Source organism: Nannobrachium achirus, assembly GCF_963921795.1.
Source record: "Nannobrachium achirus genome assembly, chromosome: 10".
Taxonomy (NCBI): Eukaryota; Metazoa; Chordata; class Actinopteri; order Myctophiformes; family Myctophidae; genus Nannobrachium; species Nannobrachium achirus.
Window position 1 is genome coordinate 11,266,652 of NC_137819.1, and position 19,530 is coordinate 11,286,181.

At 46.0% G+C, this 19,530-nt stretch overlaps 2 protein-coding genes and 1 pseudogene across 3 annotated transcripts in view; 2 read left to right on the top strand and 1 right to left on the bottom strand.

Annotated features, from left to right (window-relative positions):
- Positions 1-668, top strand: part of LOC308292285 (ankyrin repeat and IBR domain-containing protein 1-like) — a 39,366-nt pseudogene extending 38,698 nt beyond the window's left edge. The window contains exon 18 of the transcript in view: positions 210-668. The product of the transcript in view is annotated as an ankyrin repeat and IBR domain-containing protein 1-like (transcript). The remainder of the gene's footprint in view (positions 1-209) is intronic.
- Positions 1-14,915, top strand: part of LOC308293406 (alpha-aminoadipic semialdehyde synthase, mitochondrial-like) — a gene marked incomplete at both ends in the record, with an annotated part of 205,770 nt that extends 190,855 nt beyond the window's left edge. Inside the window, one exon of the mRNA XM_080735903.1 lies at positions 12,255-14,915. Within this exon, the coding sequence (XP_080592029.1) occupies positions 12,255-14,915 (2,661 nt within the window). The remainder of the gene's footprint in view (positions 1-12,254) is intronic.
- LOC308293400 (NACHT, LRR and PYD domains-containing protein 3-like) overlaps positions 1-19,530 on the bottom strand; it is a 323,097-nt gene that overhangs the window by 202,547 nt on the left and 101,020 nt on the right. The window lies entirely within an intron of this gene.

Genomic DNA, 19,530 nt, shown 5'->3' on the forward strand with positions numbered 1-19,530 from the left:
CCCCCTCGTCCCACCAGAACAGCCCCCAGAGCCTGGCCCTCATCCCCCCCTCGTCCCACCAGAACAGCCCCCAGAGCCTGGCCCTCATCCACCCCTCGTCCCACCAGAACAGCCCCCAGAGCCTGGCCCTCATCCCCCCCTCGTCCCACCAGAACAGCCCCCAGAGCCTGGCCCTCATCCCCCCCTCGTCCCACCAGAACAGCCCCCAGAGCCTGGCCCTCATCCCCCAGAGCAACCACCACCGGGGGTCCCCCGACGAGTGCTGGATCCTTGGGGGCCAGGGCTGCGACTCCTCCGCCGCCCCGGAGGGCGACGCTGACCCCGCCCAGCCCGCCCCGGAGGCTCCGCTGGCGCCCGGGCACGAGATTCACGAGGAGGGGGACGAGGAGTGCTGCGCAGAGGCGGGGGCCGCGGTGGAGCTGGCGCTGGATGCAGCCGACTGGACTCACGCCGCCTCCGCGCTCTCCTCCTCGCTCGCACACGGCCAGGGAGACGACGCCGCCGCACGGGACGACGCAAAGGACAACGCACGGGACGAGCGGGGCGACGAGACACACCTCACACACCACCACCAGCAGCACCACCCTCAGCCGAACGAGGACCAATCGCCAGAGGAGGAGGAGTGGCTGGAGCAGGAGGAGTGGGTGGAGCAAGTACATTTGGTGTGATCGCCCAAAGTCCAGTGGTTCTCAACCTGTGGGTCGGGACCCCCAGGGGGGTCCCCAGATGATTAACTTAATGTGCAACATTGTTTTCTCTCTCAACAGTAAACAAACCAACGTAAAGTTTAGGTGTATAGAAGGAATCTGCCCATTTCTAAAGTGACAATTTAAGGACTTTTAATACCTCTAAAATGACAAATTAAACATTGGCCAAATTGTCAAATATTAGAGGCAGAAATTGTGAAAATAGCAGATTTACATGAGCACGTAGATCTGCTGTGTCATACAAAATGTTGTGCCTCAACTCTTAGTGCTCGTAGAGTGGGGGGGTCCCCAGTTAAAATATGATTCTTTTGGGGCTCGAGGCCTGAAAAGGTTGAGAACTACTGGCCAAGTCTACGGGAGAGAGAGAGAGAGAGAGAGAGAGAGAGAGAGAGAGAGAGAGAGAGAGAGAGAGAGAGAGAGAGAGAGGATGGAGCGGAGCGGAACGACGGAGAAGGAAATATTTGTGGGAAGACTGGGAGGTGGGAGAGAGAGAGAGAGAAAGAGTAAACTGTGGTTATTTGTATCATAGTGTACGTAAAGGGTCGCCTCGCGACCGCGAGGCACTTCGTCCATTAAAGATGATGTCATGAGCGGCGTATTGAAAAGAAGAAAAAAAAATAAGTGCTTTGACGAGAATTAAAAAACAACAACAAACTAAAAAAAAAAACATAAGAGTTGTCAAAACTGAGAGTGCATCGTTAGAACACTACTGCTATCACACCTTATATTGATCACCTTTCATTTGATTTTGATTGATTTGGTCTTATTTTTTATATATATTTATTCACTGGCCTCCTGTGGTTTTGAGTATTCGACCACTGAGGTGGCAACACGTTGGTGCCGATCGCGTCCCAGATTTCCGGAACGCGCCTCTTTTACCACCTTTTGACCACGAGGGGGTCGTGGTCCACAAACTGACCCGGACGCTTCTCCACCACGCCGACGCGGTCGTGGTGACGCGGTAATAAAAGGCTGAAGTGGCCAAAATATGCCCACGCCCTGGAGGTTGAGGGTGTTTGTGTTACAATCACGGCGGCTCCCTGTGTGTCATGGGTGTTTGACGCGCGGTGAGCCGGCCTACATAGTAAGGGGATATCTTCAGAAATAGTGTCATATCCTGGAAAAAATTCCTTACCAAAAACTTTCTTCACCAATGTGTTTGTAAAGGTGTCTAGTAACACATCTAAAAAAAACATTCCCTGGGTTAAAGGCGGCTCCCACACATGCCTAGTTTCATCACTGAACCATAGTTTTGTCGGGCTGTTTTTTTGGCAGAGGAATGTTTTTCTTGCAAAACAAATGCTTGCAATGGATTCAGAATCATGAAAAAACCCTAGTTTTGACCCCTCACATGCTACTTAAAGCATATTTATTTTGGTGTGTTTTATCCTGTATAGTTAAGTTAATGGGAGCCCAACTTTCAGCAGCAGTCAAGGATTCTCCTAGGGAAACTGAATTTCAGTCTTTGTAAGATGTGTTACTGGAGACCTTTACAAACACATTGGTGAAGAAGGTTTTTGGTAAGGAATTTATTCCAGGACTTTATAAGATATCCCCTTACAATACAGTTGGGGGAAGCTGTGAAGTGTAAAAGGAGCATTACGTCCAGTGTATAGGAGTGTCTAAAGGTAGCTCTGCACCGCACCGGCGGCGGTACGTGGCAGAAAGTGTCGGTTGCCAACATTCTGCCGTTGAAAGGGCGGTGGGTGCACTGCCGCGTCGGCTTCGCAAGTCGTAGGGAAGCGTCGAAAGCCGACCGAGCACGTTCGGCCGGCTTAAAAGGCGTCGGATAGCAGCGGGCTTGTTGAAAAAGACATCAAGCCATAAAGGCTATTTTTAGCACCACCGTAGCCGTCTTGTCGGTGTCGGCTCTTAGGTGCTTCAGCAAATTATTTTTTTCGCACTTTCCGACCGACTGATCTCCCGACTTCATTGGACTGCCAGTCAGTCTGTAGTGATCTGCAGCAGTCTGTTTGGTGGAGAGCTGCCTTTAGACACAGCATCCCATCTCACCCACATCCCAAGCTGCCACAAAGAGACAAGTAGAGCACAACCCCTGCTGCGAGCTTGTAGATCTGCTATTCTTTGTGAAAAAAATCGTGAACATTTGTGCAAGTCTTTGAATATTTTGACCTCTCTTTCTATAAATGTCTTCTAAATCCTTCTTCCAAATCAGTGCTTCTCAAACTTTTTCATGTCAAGGATCCCCAAAATTACATGCATTTCGCCACGGACCACCCATCTCAAAATATGTTGATCCAGGGACCCCCCAGAAGCAAATATTTGAGATATATTCAAAGATTTGCAAAATAAAAATCAAGATTTTTCAAAAATAGCAGATCTACAAGCTTGCAGCGCGGCACTCGGTGAGTAGAAGGTCAAAGGTCACATGGTTACACACATTAAAATCCTTAGTATTTATTTCATTCTTAAACAGTGATTTGGACCATAATGACGGGTCAATGTTTACCATTGAATGAGCTCTCTAGACCAGGGGTTGGCAACCTTAGCACAGGGGAGGGTGATCACTGACACACTGGCAGAAGTGTGAGAGAGAGAGGATCTATATTTTGAAATAATATGTTGATTCAAACGTGGTCAATTAAATTAAGTCACCTAAAATTCACATAACATTCACATAACATCCACATAATTGCATTGCACATAATTCTACATTCATTAAAATGCTGAACTTTGGCTGGGGGAGGAGTCTGGGATATACGTAGGTGGGTTCTTCCTCTTGAGTCTAATGATCGTTATAACAATGTCCTGACAATCAAAATATGTCAGAATGTTTGATGGGGTGTCATTACATTTTATGTTGACATGGCACACTGACTGTCTAGAACAGGGGTGGGCAACTTTGATGATGGAGATAGAGGGCCACTATATTTTCACACACACTAAAATCCTGAACAGTATTTTTTTACATTTCATTTCAAATGCATGTACAGGTACTTATGTTACTTCTTACTTTATGAACTAAAATACAAATGCATTGGACATAAAAAAAAAGTCTAGTAGTAGGCTACTAGTCATCAAGATACTAATATACAGTAGACTAAAATAATAAAAGCTGGTCATGTTAGCACGTTTGGTTTGGAATTATAACAGCTGAAACCGATAATAATATCAGTATTCCTGCCGGCCGCATTAAGTGGAGTTGGGGGCCGCATGTGGCCCCCGGGCCGCTAGTTGCCCATGTATGATCTAGATAGAAAATAAAAACATGGCATTTCATTTCAAAAAGGTTGCTGACCCCTGCTCTAGATAATAATGACTTGATTCAGGCTGGCTTTTGTTGTGCCAATTATGTTTCCACACTAACACTTATTTAAATGGACTTTCTTTATTATATTTTATATTTTATTTTAATCATATCTATTCCACTTAGGCCTGGGGCGGTATGGACATTTTGTTACCGCGATTACCGTCTTCCCATTTACCGCCGGTACTGCGGTAATTACCGCACCCCCGTATCTATTAATTAAGGTTCGGCGATAAGCCAAAATATTGCAATCATCTTCCCAAAAGGAGGGGCGACACAGCCTGACTGCCCGAGTTATACTTCTCCGTACAGCACAGCGTGTCTGGCTTTCAAAGGAGCAGATCTACAAGCTCACAACACGTCGCATCCGCGATGCGTTCTGAGCTTTTAGATCTGCACTGTCGGGTTACCATAGTAACGTAGGCAAGCTACGTAGGCTAGCTACTTGGGCTATTCAGACACAAACAGCTGAAGGAAGGGTTGTCAGATCGTGTACAGTGATTCTGTAAACTCACGTCACGTCTCAACTCTCAAATCGCAGTGATTGAGTGCTGCTATATACAGGTTTTAGTTACAAGACTTGACAGAAAAGGTTATAAAATCGCCGACGCGCCGCTGGACGGAGCACAACGTGCGACGGAGAAAGTAAAATAGTTTCTCCACAGTGGAGAGGCGACACAGCCTGACTGCCCGAGTTATACTTCTCCGTACAGCACAGCGTGTCTGGCTTTCAAAGGAGCAGATCTACAAGCTCACAACACGTCGCATCCGCGATGCGTTCTGAGCTTTTAGATCTGCACTGTCGGGTTATCATAGTAACGTAGGCAAGCTACGTAGGCTAGCTACTTGGGCTATTCAGACACAAACAGCTGAAGGAAGGGTTGTCAGATCGTGTACAGTGATTCTGTAAACTCACGTCACGTCTCAACTCTCAAATCGCAGTGATTGAGTGCTGCTATATACAGGTTTTAGTTACAAGACTTGACAGAAAAGGTTATAAAATCGCCGACGCGCCGCTGGACGGAGCACAACGTGCGACGCGGTGGAGAAATTAAAATAGTTTCATTTTCGGCTTTAGTCCACGCGGCCCGCGCTCCGCCAGTAATCCGTATGAATAAAAAAAGATATGCCACAACACAAGGTAGCCTATGTATTAACATCCTTGTGTCGAGTGGATTACAGAGAAAGAGTTGTGCTCCGTACTCTATCTATGCCCTGCGTGCAGCCGTGCACTGTGTACACTGCAGGTCTCTGTGTGTGAGTGACGTATGTGGCTTCCAACGTGTGGTACACGGCCCAGAGCAGAGCGGCATGGAGCGCATGCGGTCCTCGCTTCTCCCCCGTTTTAAAACTCGCTTGTTTTCCAATAAAAAATAGACCTTTTTTTTGTCTTTTTACCGCGGTAAGCACAATGACACCGCGGTAGACCTCGGTATACCGCGGTATGGCGGTACGGCGGTTACCGCCTCCAACCCTAATTCCACTACTGATGAAGTGTGTTGTTCATTGAACGATGGATGACGATGAGTTGGGTTTTCAGTGATGGTTGATGATGATGATATCACACCTTTTTAGGTCTGTGTGCCTTTTTTTATTATTATTGTTTCAGATCATTGCTGAGTATATTTATTATTGATTGTGTTACATGTTTTTGTACCAAGTTTTATGGAGGTCCAATTAACGATGAATGATCATTAGCTGGACACAACTCGCCCACTTGGGTGTGACTGACTCGGTGTCGCCATCTCCTTGTGTTGGAGCCTCCTCTGTAGTTAGTTCAAATCGGCAGCACAATATTATAGTTTGATATGCCATCGAAACGGTTCACTTTTGCTTTTTTTCTCTTCATTTGGGTTGAATTTGCACGAGTCAGAGAACGCGAAATGGATTCAGTAACTTTTCCACTGACATCACACATCATGTCTCATGTCCCTGTTAATCATTCAGCAACTGTTCTAAACACTCCTATGCTGTCTCTGTTGAACACGCAGTAACTATTCCACAGTCCTATCCCTGTTAAACACAACCATGTTCACAGCATCTTGGATCACATGACCACATAAGGTGGCGGGGACATGTCTCCATTACGACATGTTGCCACTCCGACATTAACTTCTTATTGTCGGAGTGGCAACACTTCCATAGGGGTTATGTTTAGGGTTAGAGTTAGAGTTAGGGTTAGAGTTAGGTTGTCGGAAAGGAATGGAGACGCGTAACCGGAGGTGGCAGCCTATATTACAAACCATTGTAAACAATAGGCCGATGGTCCTGCCATCATATTAACTATTTGTTGTTAGATAGTTCCTGATTAATATGCAAAAATCACGATACAGTAAGTTAATATGATGGCAGAGCAAGCACTAGTCTGCACAGATACTGTAGCAAGTCTTTGTACAGAGTAACATTGCAACCTAACTACCATGGATATTGTGGATGTACCCTTCTATTTAATCATTTTGGGATGTTGATGTTGTCATCTGCCCATTTGTCGATTTGGTCAAAAGAAATTGGTTGAACAGAACATATTTCGGGACCATCGCTCCATTGTTTACAATGGTTTGTAATGCAGGCTGCCACCCCATGTGGTCATGTGATCCAAGATGGCCGCGGTGTGAATAAGGTCAATCGAAGAGGAACAACATGAGAGAGCGGCAGGGTTTGCTGACCGTACCTTGAAACAGAGAACCGTTCCTTACTAAAAGATGGTCTCCTTATTGAACTGATGATGGACACACTTTGTTCTGGTAAAACTAAGACGAAAGATGTTTGTCGACTACCTTTTTCCACTGACGAAAACGAAATAAAAAATAAGCTACCCACTGAGCAATAGTCGGATATTACACGACTAGTTATTTTTTAGCCATCATTTCAACCAGCTAGAATCCGGTTATATTCACACCGAAAATATACTTTGCAATTTATTCCATAATTCGATAACTATTTATTAAAAAAAACAACAGTAAGGTGCTTAACTGATCTCTATTGGACTAACAAAATTATAATATCCGTTGATCATTATTAAGTATAGTTTAGATCTAGCCGAGATTTAGCCGACTAAGTATAGTCGGCGTATCTACGTTTATATTTAGACAGAATTTAGACAATTGAAGTTAATCCCTGATTTAATAAATATTATTTAAAAAACAACTGCACGTTGCAGAACTGAGCCAAATATTGGTGTAAAATAGCCATTCATCACTATAAGGTATACGTCTGGACGGTCTGGGTGTAGTCGTTTTAAATACAGCATTTCAACGAATATCTTTAGACCATGTAAAAGTTATCCTTGGTAGGCTACTAAGGCGCGGTAAGCCGGTAGAGTGTTAATTAATTACCGTGATTGTGTGTAGTCACTCACTGTAAAGTGGAAACGTCCAGACAGCATGCTACTCTGAATTACATTTCTGACAGCAACACACACAGTCAAACACAGCCGCGGCGCCGCAGCGGCCGCACACACACACACACACACACACGCACACACACACACACACACACACACACACACACACACACACACACACACACGCTAAGGCTGTTAGCTCCTAGGTGCTAAACTGCAGCATCACTAGTAGCTCCTTTAAACAAAATAATTGTAATCGCTATAGGCTTATTAGGCGCCCAATACATTTAGTTTCCTCAACAATGCACTACCCTAAAATGAACACAGGTGGGCAATGTCACCTTTTAATACGGCCAGAAAGTCTATACTATCATATCAGCATTGATGGCCGAGTGGATAGCGTTGCCGATTTGATTGCCAGAGATCATTGGATCGAATCCCACCGTTGCCCTACTTTTCACTACTTTCGACGGCCGCTAACGGCGAAATGTAGACTTTTTCTATCCGACTAATAGTGGTCTAGTGTAGCAACCCGTGTAAATATAGCCGACTAAACAACTAGTCATAAATTGCAAATCTATACCTTTACAACACTGATTTTCAACGCGTGGTGTAGAAGATAAAAACACCACTATTAGGCAACTAATAAACCTCAAAATGCTCAGTGGGTATGGTCACTCAAGACTAAATATATTGACGATTTCCAGACTAAAATGTTAGGGAGAGACTAGTGGAGAGGAGATCCAGTAGAACTAGAAGACAAGTCATTGTATGTTTGGTTGCGCTCGCATGTTGCTCTCTGAAAATAGCAGATGCAACCAAGTGTAAAAACAGCCATTACGACGCCATCAAGACCCGCCAATTCTTTTTTTCTTTTTCTTTTTTTATATGACAAGTTCAAACAGTTCATATACATATACTAATAATACAGGTGGTCAACCACAAACAGCTGTACATGTACCATACACCGTGAGATTGTAATCTTGTTCTGGGTGTGGCTTATTTATTAATAATATTTCAGGTAGTTGGAACAAACGCCAACCCTTAGAGAGCAGATGCAGTGATTTCCACCAAACCAAACTGCAAGGCGCTGTTCCTGATGTCTGAGAAGAACTTTTATTTTATTTCTTATTATTTTTTACACCCGGTCAGCAAGACGATGCCAAGAGAAAAGAGTGCGGGAGTATTGGATTTTATTTATCACGTGGAATCATTTGGTTGGTGTAATCTGTGGTGGCACAACTGAATCATCACTGATGTCTGAGTGGTGTCTTTGTTTTTTGCACACCCATGTTCATTTGTTTGAGCGATGTTGGATACTGTCTGAGAAGTTGTAGAGGACTCTGAGTGTGTCTGTTATTGCTTTAACCCTTTTAGGCCTAGAATTATTGACTGCTTTAACTGTTGAAAAATAGCAGACATACAAGCTCACAGCGCGGCACCGAGTGCCGCGCTGCGAGCTTGTAGATCTGCTATTTTTGAAAAAGTTGTGAAAATGTGTGCAAATCTTTGAATATATATGTATTTTTAGAGCGAACGTTTGTAACTCAAATTTTGCTTCTGGGTGGTCCCTGGAACTAAATATTTTGAGACACGAACATTCTTTTTACAGGGGTCCTCCACATGATGCAGATGACACCACAGTTATAGGACTAATATCCAACGATGATGAGAGGGCCTATAGGAGGGAAATTGAAGAGCTAACCCTATGGTGCCAGAATAACAATCTCTCTCTAAATGTTAGATCATCGTTGACTTTAGGAAGTCTAAAGTCAATCACAGTCCCTTAACCATAAATGGTTCACCTGTAGACATAGTGGACAGTTTCAAATTCCTGGGTGTTCACATAACAAACTCACTCACATGGTCTCAAAACAGCGAAGGTATCCTTATGAAAGCGCAGCAGCGATTGTACTTTCTGAGGCGCCTCAGGAGATTTGGCCTGAGCACCAAGGCTCTTGTTAATTTCTATCGCTGTACCATAGAAAGTGTTTTGACAGGATGCATCACAGTGTGGTTTGGTAACGTGACTGTTCAAGACAGTACACAGTTACAGAGAATTGTGAAGAGAGCTGCCAAAATCATTGGCACAGAATTACCACAGCTACACACAATCTATAACACACGCTGTAAGAAAAAGACAGAGAACATCTTAAAGGACAGCTGTCATCCCGCCCATTCCCTGTTCTATCTCCTCCCATCCAAAAAACGTTACCAGAGCATCAAATCTCACACCACCCGTTTCAGTAATAGTTCTTATGCTCAAGCAATCAGGTTGCTTAACGAAGAGATGGAAGCGAGACGTAGGTAGTCATGTGCAATATACGCAGTTTTTATACTGTACACTGTTACACTGTATGGTTGTTTTGTTGTTTTTGGGTTGTCCTGGGTGACCTGTTGTTGTCTTGTTTTTTTTGTGTGTAATAAGGCGGAGAGTGCTCCTGGCACAAGCATTTCATTGTATGTCTATACCTGTATGGATATGCATTTGACTAATAAACCTGAACCTGAACCTGAACCTGAAAAGTTTTGAGAGCCACTGACATAGTAGTCTCTCAAGAACAGACTAACTGAGCTCCAGTTAAGTGAAAAGGACCTTTTCTTTGACGATGGCTGGCCAGATTGCTGACATATAGAAACATTTTCAAAAAACCTTAGAAGGATTCAAAAGACACTTATAGAATCGGGTAAAAATGCAAATTTTCACGATTAAAAAAAAAAAAAAATAGATCTACAAGCTCGCAGCGTGGCACTGTGAGCTTGTATATCTGCTATTTTTCAATAGTTAAAGCAGAAAATAATGATACACAATAATGTGTACCCGTTCGGGGCTCTGCTGTCATTTTGTACTCAAACCTTTATTTTTTTATATACAGTATATACTGCAACAATCCATACACCAATGACCATTAAAAGTTCAGAAATGTTAATTGCACTTTCTCAGATTATACTTGATACATTCCCAATCAGTCCATAAGAAAAGGAGGCAGTGTTTGATGTGTGCTCAATGCTGTAAATGAAAGTGTCAGTGCAAAGTTTACTCTCAATAAAATAAATAAAACAATAAAAATAAAAAAAAGAATTGAAAAGTGTAGCGTAAGCTTGGAGTGGTTATTTAACCGTCTCCTCAGAGACGCTGTTGTTTTTATAAGACCGTCTTAATGCTAGCCTAGTAAACTGACTCCTCCCTACCTTAATGCTCACAAAATAATTGATTAACAGAGTGGTAAAAATATGTTTAATCCTCTAAGGCCGTTGTCAGGTATACTCAAGATATATTCTATTGAGTATATTCTATTGAGTATATGAGTATAAGCTCTCACATGGAGTTGGATACAGAACCGGCACAGCTTGTCCTTATGTATGTGTAACGCCTGACACTGTGGTTCCCCTGACACATCACTGTGACATCACAGTGATGTCAGATACTCAGAGCAGGGATCTCCATATATGGGCATAAACAGGTGGCATCACAGTGGTGTGACTGGTTCAGACAGGGATGTATCACACCATGTATCATACATGATGTATGGGCATGAAAGGGATTGTATGTTGTGATGTCATGGGAACCACTTTATGTCCATATATGGAGATCCCTGATGTCATCAATATTAAGCCCATATCTAACAGGACTTCATATCCATATATGGGGAACTGGCTCGATATACATCACTGGCCAGACGGCCAAGACATGGCGTGACCTTGCCCTTTAGGGCGAGGTCGCTTGTCACCCTGAGGTGTCTTACTTGTACACGAGAGCAAAAAAGCATGAAGATAACCAGTGGGGTTTGATGATGACACATTTGTGCTTGTTGGAGGATCTGACCATGGAACAAGAGGCAAGTCCAGACCTGCTCCTCCTACAGAAGGTCACCCGAGACTGACGTGATAGAAAGCACGCAGACTGAGAGCGAGAGCGACGTCACCACAGCTGATGTCACGGACAGAACGGTCCATACAAGGACATACTGTATGCACACTCCATATAGGGCCTGGTGAGGTCAGAGGTACAACACCACACCCCTTCACTCCATATAGGACCTGGTGAGGTCAGAGGTACGACACCACACCCCTTAACTACATATAGGACCTGGTGAGGTCAGGGTTATGACACCACACCCCTTGGGTGGGATTTATAGAGGGATGGGAATGAGTTTTATGGTTCCATGTGTTCCCTCTCACAGTTACAGACTTCAGGAGTATCTCTGTCGGCTCATTTTGTATGTTGTGCAAACAAGGGGAAGGGACCCCAAGCTAGCCATTAGACGTATTTTAGACATCCTTAAATAGCGCCAAAAATGCTCGGTGGATAAACCATTACTTTAGCCTTGGATCAAGACTATCATGTATTTTATTGAGTCTGACTTTGGCTTGGCTTTATAAATTGGCTTTATGAATTATTAATCGGTCCTTGCCCTGGGGCTGTGCACACAGCACAGTATATGAGGGATTGAATGTAGGAGTCTCAGAAGTAATGCTGGAGAACCCAGACGTATCAGTGATGTCAGTCATCTCCAAATTTGGGCACTGTTTTAGCATGCGGCTGTTACCATGGCGGCGGTATCGGGAGTATGTTGTTATTGCGACGTAGCATTTGTTCGACGTCCCATTAGTTTGATGCTGGTGAATGCTAACCTGGTGAATGAAACTATGCCAAACCTTAGCCCCAGTAAAACTATGCCTAAACCTAACCCTATAACCTTAGTCAAACTAATGACACATCGAAAATCGAGCCTTTCCCGGCGGTATCACTGATGTCAGTTATCTCCAAATTTGGGCACTGTTTCACCCGTTTATGCCCATATATGGTGTTCTGTGTGCAGGTTTCACCGCAATAGTTAGATAATTCATAAAGCACGAGTCAGACTCAATACTTATTGACGCCATGTTCAGAGTTCTGAGTCACCAGAGCAGGAGAACCACGAGGGAGCGGAGGGCGCCGCTGGCGCCACGACACGTTCAGGAGCTGACCCAGGCCGGGCACAAGGTCCTGGTGCAGCCGTCCAACCGGAGGGCCATTCACCAGAGGTATTACGAGAAGGCAGGCGCCGCCATTCAAGAGGACATCTCCGAGGCGTCGCTGATCATCGGCGTGAAAAGACCGCCAGAGGAAAAGGTCTACCCCCGGAAAACGTACGTTTTCTTCTCCCACACCATCAAGGCGCAGGAAGCAAACATGGGACTCCTGGACGACATTCTGAGAAAGGAAGTGCGTCTGATCGACTACGAGAAGATGGTCGACGCTAACGGGTTCCGCCTCGTGGCGTTTGGACAGTGGGCCGGCGTTGCAGGAATGATCAACGTCCTGCACGGTTTAGGATTGCGCTTCCTCGCACTCGGCCACCACACCCCCTTTATGCACATCGGCATGGCTCATAACTACAGGAACGTCTACCAGGCCATCCAAGCGGTGAGGGATTGCGGCTACGAGATCTCCACAGGACTCATGCACAAATCCATCGGCCCCGTCACGTTCTGCTTCACCGGCACAGGCAACGTCTCCAAAGGCGCTCAGGACATCTTCAACGAGCTCCCGGTGGAATACGTCGAACCTCACGAGTTGAAAGATGTCCCTGAAACCGGAGACATGACCAAAGTGTACGCCACGGTCCTGAGTCGCCATCACCACCTCGTGAGGAAGAGCGACGGCATCTACGACCCGCTGGAGTACGAACACCACCCGGAGCGGTACACCTCCAACTTCAGGACCACGGTGGCGCCGTACACCACGTGCCTCGTCAACGGGATCTACTGGGACCCTCAGACGCCGCGACTCCTCCGCCGTCTGGACGCACAGAAGCTGATCCGGAGGTCCCCCGCGTGGGACGACGGCGGCTGCCCCGGGTTGCCGCACCGACTGCTGGCCATCTGTGACATCTCGGCGGACATAGGGGGCTCCATCGAGTTCATGACCGAGTGCACCACCATAGACAGACCTTTCTGCATGTACGACGCTGACCAGCACATCGATCACGACAGCGTTGAAGGCAACGGAATCCTCATGTGTTCCATTGACAACTTGCCTGCACAGCTTCCCGTCGAGGCCACGGAGTACTTCGGAGATCGCCTGTTGCCGTACGTATGGGAGATGCTGCCCTCCGATGCTACCAGGCCCCTGGAAGAAGAGGGTTTCTCTCCCCACGTCAGAGACGCCGTCATCGCTTCCAACGGAAGGCTCACGCCCAAGTTTGAATACATCGAGAAGCTCCGGGAAAGACGGGAACAAGCTCAGATCACGAAGCGAAGCGGAATGATGCGCGTCCTCCTCCTAGGTTCGGGATACGTGTCCGGTCCCGTCATCGAGTACCTGACCCGGGACGAGGGAACCCAGGTGACCGTCGCGTCGGTGCAGCTGAGCCAGGCGGAGGAGCTGGCGGCTGCCTACCCCAACACCATCCCTGTGATGCTGGACATCACCAGCCAGGAGGGACGCCTCGCCTCCCTGATCAAGAACCATGACCTGGTCGTCAGCCTGCTGCCGTACGCCTTCCATCCGCAGATAGCCAGGCACTGCATCGAGGCCAGGGTGGACATGGTGACCGCCAGCTACCTGAGCCCCGAAATGAAGGCGCTGGAGCGCAGCGCCGAGGAGGCGGGCGTCACCGTGGTGAACGAGATGGGCCTGGACCCCGGCATCGACCACATGCTGGCCATGGAGTGCATCGACCGAGCCAAGGCCGACGGCTGCACCGTGGAGTCCTACAGCTCCTTCTGCGGCGGTCTTCCCGCCCCCGAGTGTTCCGACAACCCGCTGCGCTACAAGTTCAGCTGGAGTCCGTACGGCGCGCTCCTGAACACCGTCGGCCCCGCCGTCTTCCTCAGGGACGGCGAGGTGGTGAGCATTCCTGCAGGGGGCGCTCTCATGGACTCCTCGGTGGCCATGGACTTCCTCCCTGGCTTCAACCTGGAGGGTTACCCCAACCGGGACAGCACCAAGTACGCAGAGCCCTACGGCATCCAGTCGGCGCACACTCTGGTCAGAGGGACCCTCCGCTTTAAGGGCTACACCAGTGCCATCGGTGGGTTCATCCAACTGGGCCTGATCAACACAGACCCCAGCCCCGCGCTGGGACACACCTCAGCCCCCGTCACCTGGAAAGACCTGCTGTGTAGGCAGATGGGCCTGTCCGCGTCCACCTCCGCCCGGGCCTTTGAGGAAGCCGTGTACGAACGCGTGGGAAGGAACGACTTCAAGATGGACGCCCTGAGATGGTTTGGGATGTTGGGAGATGACGCGGTGCCGCGCGCAGAGAGCGCCCTCGCGGCTCTGGCCAAACACCTGGAAGCCAGGCTCTCCTTCGCCGCCGGCGAGAGAGACATGGTCGTAATGCGGAACGACGTGGGCCTCCGTCACCCGACCGGCGAGCTGGAGACCAAACACATCAGCCTGGTGGTCTACGGAGACCCCCACGGGTTCTCCGCCATGGCCAAGACCGTGGGGTACGCAGCGGCCATTGCTGCGCGCATGGTGCTCCACGGGGAGATCGCCACCAAGGGCCTGGTGGTTCCCATGACGAAGGACATTTATGGACCAGCTCTGAAGAGGCTGAAGGAGGAGGGCCTCCACGTCATCTCCAAGAGCACCCTGCAGGAGTAGACACCCCAAAACAACAAGGGATGCACCCATATACAGTATAACAGGCTATTTAAGCTTTGGACGGCTACAGCATATGACAGCGATAACCGGAAATGATCAGCGCTCGATAGATAAACCTGCCGCCGTCGCAGCCATCTCTACAACGCCAGAAGCTCCCTTTCCACGTAGCGTCTACAGCGTCTGCTGCGTAGACGCGTCGTCATGGGAACCAAAGCGTTCAGTAAAAGGGGTGGGAACCCGTCACCGGCGGTTGTTTGCTTAACGATTTGGACCGCAACAACGATTGCGTCATAGCAGCCGTAGTCCCGCCTCACGTTAGTACCTCGCGGTAGAAGAAACAGGCTCCTTAAATGACCGAATAATATCAGCCACGTATCGGTATTGGCCGATCTTACAAACTTTTCAGGTCGAGACCCGAAAGAGAGATTAGCCGTTTGCCCGGGACCCAAACTAGTGAAAATAGCAGATCTACAAGCTCACAACACAGATCTATTTTCACTACTTATTGATTAGTGTGGTTTCCCCGCAGGGCAACACACTTCTTGGTGTTTTTTACTCATCATCATCTGGTGTAATCTTTTCTCTAAGGGTTTTCCCATTGAAGTACTTGTCCGAGGTACTCATCAACTGATGTAAGCATGTCAGACAATCAGACATCACGATACCTTGATATTGTGATGTCATCCTTTTCCCCTATCTGTTTGTTGGTCAATTAGAGAGTGAGATCATAATATCAATATTATACTGTTGTTCCACAAACTGTTAGAGATATACTGTTTTTCCACTTTCCATAAGTATTATGTCTTTATATAATTCCTATATAATTCCTAATATATGAGTTAAGTAAAAAAAAATCTAATTCAACAAAATGAGATGGGAGTGCATTAAGAATGTAACAGATTAAAAACTTCTAGTTTGTGGTTTACAGTCTGGTAAATCAAAACAATATCTATATTAAACATTTTAAAATATGGACTTTTTCGTCTCAGGTACTCATTAATGAACACAACACAAGGTTTCTCTATGACACCATGCACACCGGGTCCCAATTTGTGACAAATTCTGACAATATTGTCATTTTTTCCCCTGTGTGGGAAATCAGACCCTCTCTGCAAAGGCCTTTAAGTCAAAACGTTATTATTTTTTGGGTCTAATTTGCCTAGTGAATAAGTTAACAGTTTGACCACTTTACAGTTGGTAGTAAGCTTTGTATCGAGTGACCTGTGACCTGCTATGACCCAGGCTACTGTGTTCTTGTCAGTACAGATGGTAGTGGGGTGGTCTCGAGCCACCTTTGGTCCGTGTTTCAAGCTCCAGGGCGGCCACCGGGGCGACAGACCGTGAGGTCCGACCCCGAGGCGCCCTGCCTGGCTTCCCTCGCCGGCGCGCGCCGGTTCTCATATCCGGGCTGGGAAAAGTTCCCAAATCGTTCGGGAGAGTTTTTCAAAGACAGGGGGGGGAGAGGAGCCAGGGACGCCCCTGGCTCCTCGACCACCTCCAGGCTCCGAGGGGGGCAGCGCCGCCGCCGGCCTGCCCGCCCGAGGGCCACTCTCCTTCCCATACACGGGATGGCACTGGTGCCTCCCGATTCCTGGATCTTTTTCCCCTCCCACAGGGGGAGGGGGGGACAGCCACCTTCTCCATGAGCTCCGGGGCGCTCGCCCCGCTCGCGCAGCCCGAAAAGGTGCACCTCCGTCGGGCTACGTAGCTCCACGCTTCGCCGGCGCGCGCCGGTTCTTATATCCGGGCTGGGAAAAGTTCCCTAGATACAGTAGCCTACTATAAGTATGTTACGTACCATGTACATATAGAGCATCACAGCAGAAGTGGTTTACTGGTGCCACTTAAAATCTCCCTTTCATTTTCCCCATAGACATTTACAAAAATATTTATAACAATTATGTTAAGCCTCGAACAAAGCCATCCTGGATTGCAGCGAATCATGAACATGAGACCTTTGTTTCCAACCTAGTTATCATACATGACCAATGAGCTGTGGCCATGTTGTCAACTTGTCATGACAACACTATGAATATTAATACGCAGGAACAACGACAGACTGTCAACGATCAATTTATTAAACAATTATTACTTCTACACATGATCATACAATAACATGTGAACAATGAGAACAGCATCACATTAATATTCAATGAAAGCAAAATAATGGAATGAGTGAGGACATAATGATCTGATAATGAATCAATGAATAAACAATGATTGATTTGAGTGATTGACAAAATATATTGACAATGACATCAACAAATAAAAACATTTAGTCAACCTATGACATTTAGTCAACTAAAATGCTATGACATTTAGTCAACTAAAATGCTATGACATTTAGTCAACTAAAATGCTATGACATTTAAGCCCTTTGCACACAGGACAGTTGCGTTTTTTTCGTTTGCGGCATGAATAAAACGCATTTGATTTGGTGTGCAAGGCTGTGCGGAATCGGCGCTGCGGATCCAAAAAGGAGTCATAAAAGGAGTGATGAGTTTTTTACCGCATGCGACAAGACGCACGAATCGAACTGGGTTCGATCGAGAAAAAACGCACGGCGGCAGCCACTCGTCGCACGGCTAATTTGGAGCCGGTGTGCATGAGGTCATAGAGAATCATTGTTTTCTTTTCAAAAAATTATATTGTCCGTTTTATCCGTGCGGTTAAACGCGTCTGTGTGCAAAGGGCTTTAGTCAACTAAAATGCTATGACATTTAGTCAACTAAAATGCTATGACATTTAGTCAGCTAAAATGCTATGACATTTAGTCAACTAAAACTAGACAAAAACAAATTATAATAATAAAAACAGTATGATTAAAATATGACACAATAATTTGCTATCAAAATGAACACGGCTCACAATGTGTCACTTTGTGATGTAGATCTTAGCTATTAGATGGCTTGTAGATCTATCATTTTCACCCAAGAGATCTGATGTAGAGGTGGGGGAAAAGCAGGGGACCAATTACAGAACCCTGGGGAACCCCAGTCAATAAAGTATATGGGGTTCAAGTGGTTCAGTATAAAGGTTTATATACAAGAAACAATATTGATACTGTGACAATTACATGATCACATATACACTTTATCTCTGTCTATTGTATACAAATATAAAAAATAAAATACAAATAAGATATGAGTTTATATCAACATAAGAGACACAAATATGACACTGATATTTACATCATCATCATTGATGGACAGTATTTATGATACATATTTATAAATGTGTGGAGTGGAGGTTTGTGCACTTCTATCTGATCTAATCTAAGATCTAAAGCTCCCTGTGGTGATGACTCATTTTATACCATAGAGTTTGACATTAATATGGATTTGACCAGGGACCCCCATCTGAACATATTTGTATCAGGGACCCCCATCTGAACATATTTGTATCAGGGACCCCCATCTGAACATATTTGTATCAGGGACCCCCAAAAAACATTTGTATATTTAAAAGAAAGTTTAACCTTTTTTGAGCTTGTAGATCACCATATATGGTAATTAAACAGACTTTCTGTTTTTGGAAAAGCCTGTTCATTCTGGACTGACATCACCATATATGGTAATTAAACAGACTTTCTGTTTTTGGAAAAGCCTGTTCATTCTGGACTGAAATGACCATACGTGATACACACAAAGCCATTCATTGGAAGCGGTTTTCACCGCTTCAAAAATGTTACAAATTATATAAAAGAAACACAAACATTTTCCCTAAAATAGCAGATCTACAAGTTCACAGCGCGGCACTGAGTGCCGAGTCCCCGAGCTTGTAGATCTGCTATTTTTGAAAAATCGTGAACACTACTTTTTTTTACCAGATTCTGCTAAATCAGTGGTTCTCAAACCTTTTTCATGTCAAGGACCCCCAAAATGACATGTAATTGGTCGCTGACCCCCCCCCCCCCCCCATCTCAAAATGTGTTGTTCCAGGGACCCCCAGAAGCAAAGTTTGCTTTTAAAAATTTACATTCAAAGGTTTGCACAAATGTTCATGGTTTAAAAAAAATAGCAGATCTACAAGCTCACAGCGCGTCATTTGGTCTTTTCGTGCTAGAGTGGTGATCGGTGACCTCCATGTGTCTGGGGACCCCACAATGGTCGTGGACTGTTTACCAGGGGGTCCCCAGTAAAAACAACATTTTAACCACTTTAAGATTATCGTTTTGAGGTGGGTGGGGTCTGGCTATTAAAAAATACAGTGTTTTTGAATAGCCAACATACAAATGGATAAAGTGGTTCAAATGATTGTGATGCTATGTTAACTACTTTTCCTGGGGACCCCCTGGTACGCAGTCCACGACCCTTTTGGGGTCCTCAGACGCATGGAGGTCACCGAACACCACTCTAGCACGAAACGACCAAACGACGCGCTGTGAGCTTGTAGATCTGTATTTTTTAATAGCCAGACCCCACCCACCTCAAAACGATAATCTTAAAGTGGTTAAAATGTTGTTTTTACTGGAAGACCAAATGACGCGCTGTGAGCTTGTAGATCTGCTATTTTCTTTAAACCATGAACATTTGTGCAAACCTTTGAATGTATATTTTTAAAAGCAAACTTTGCTTCTGGGGGTCCCTGGAACAACACATTTTGAGATGGGGGG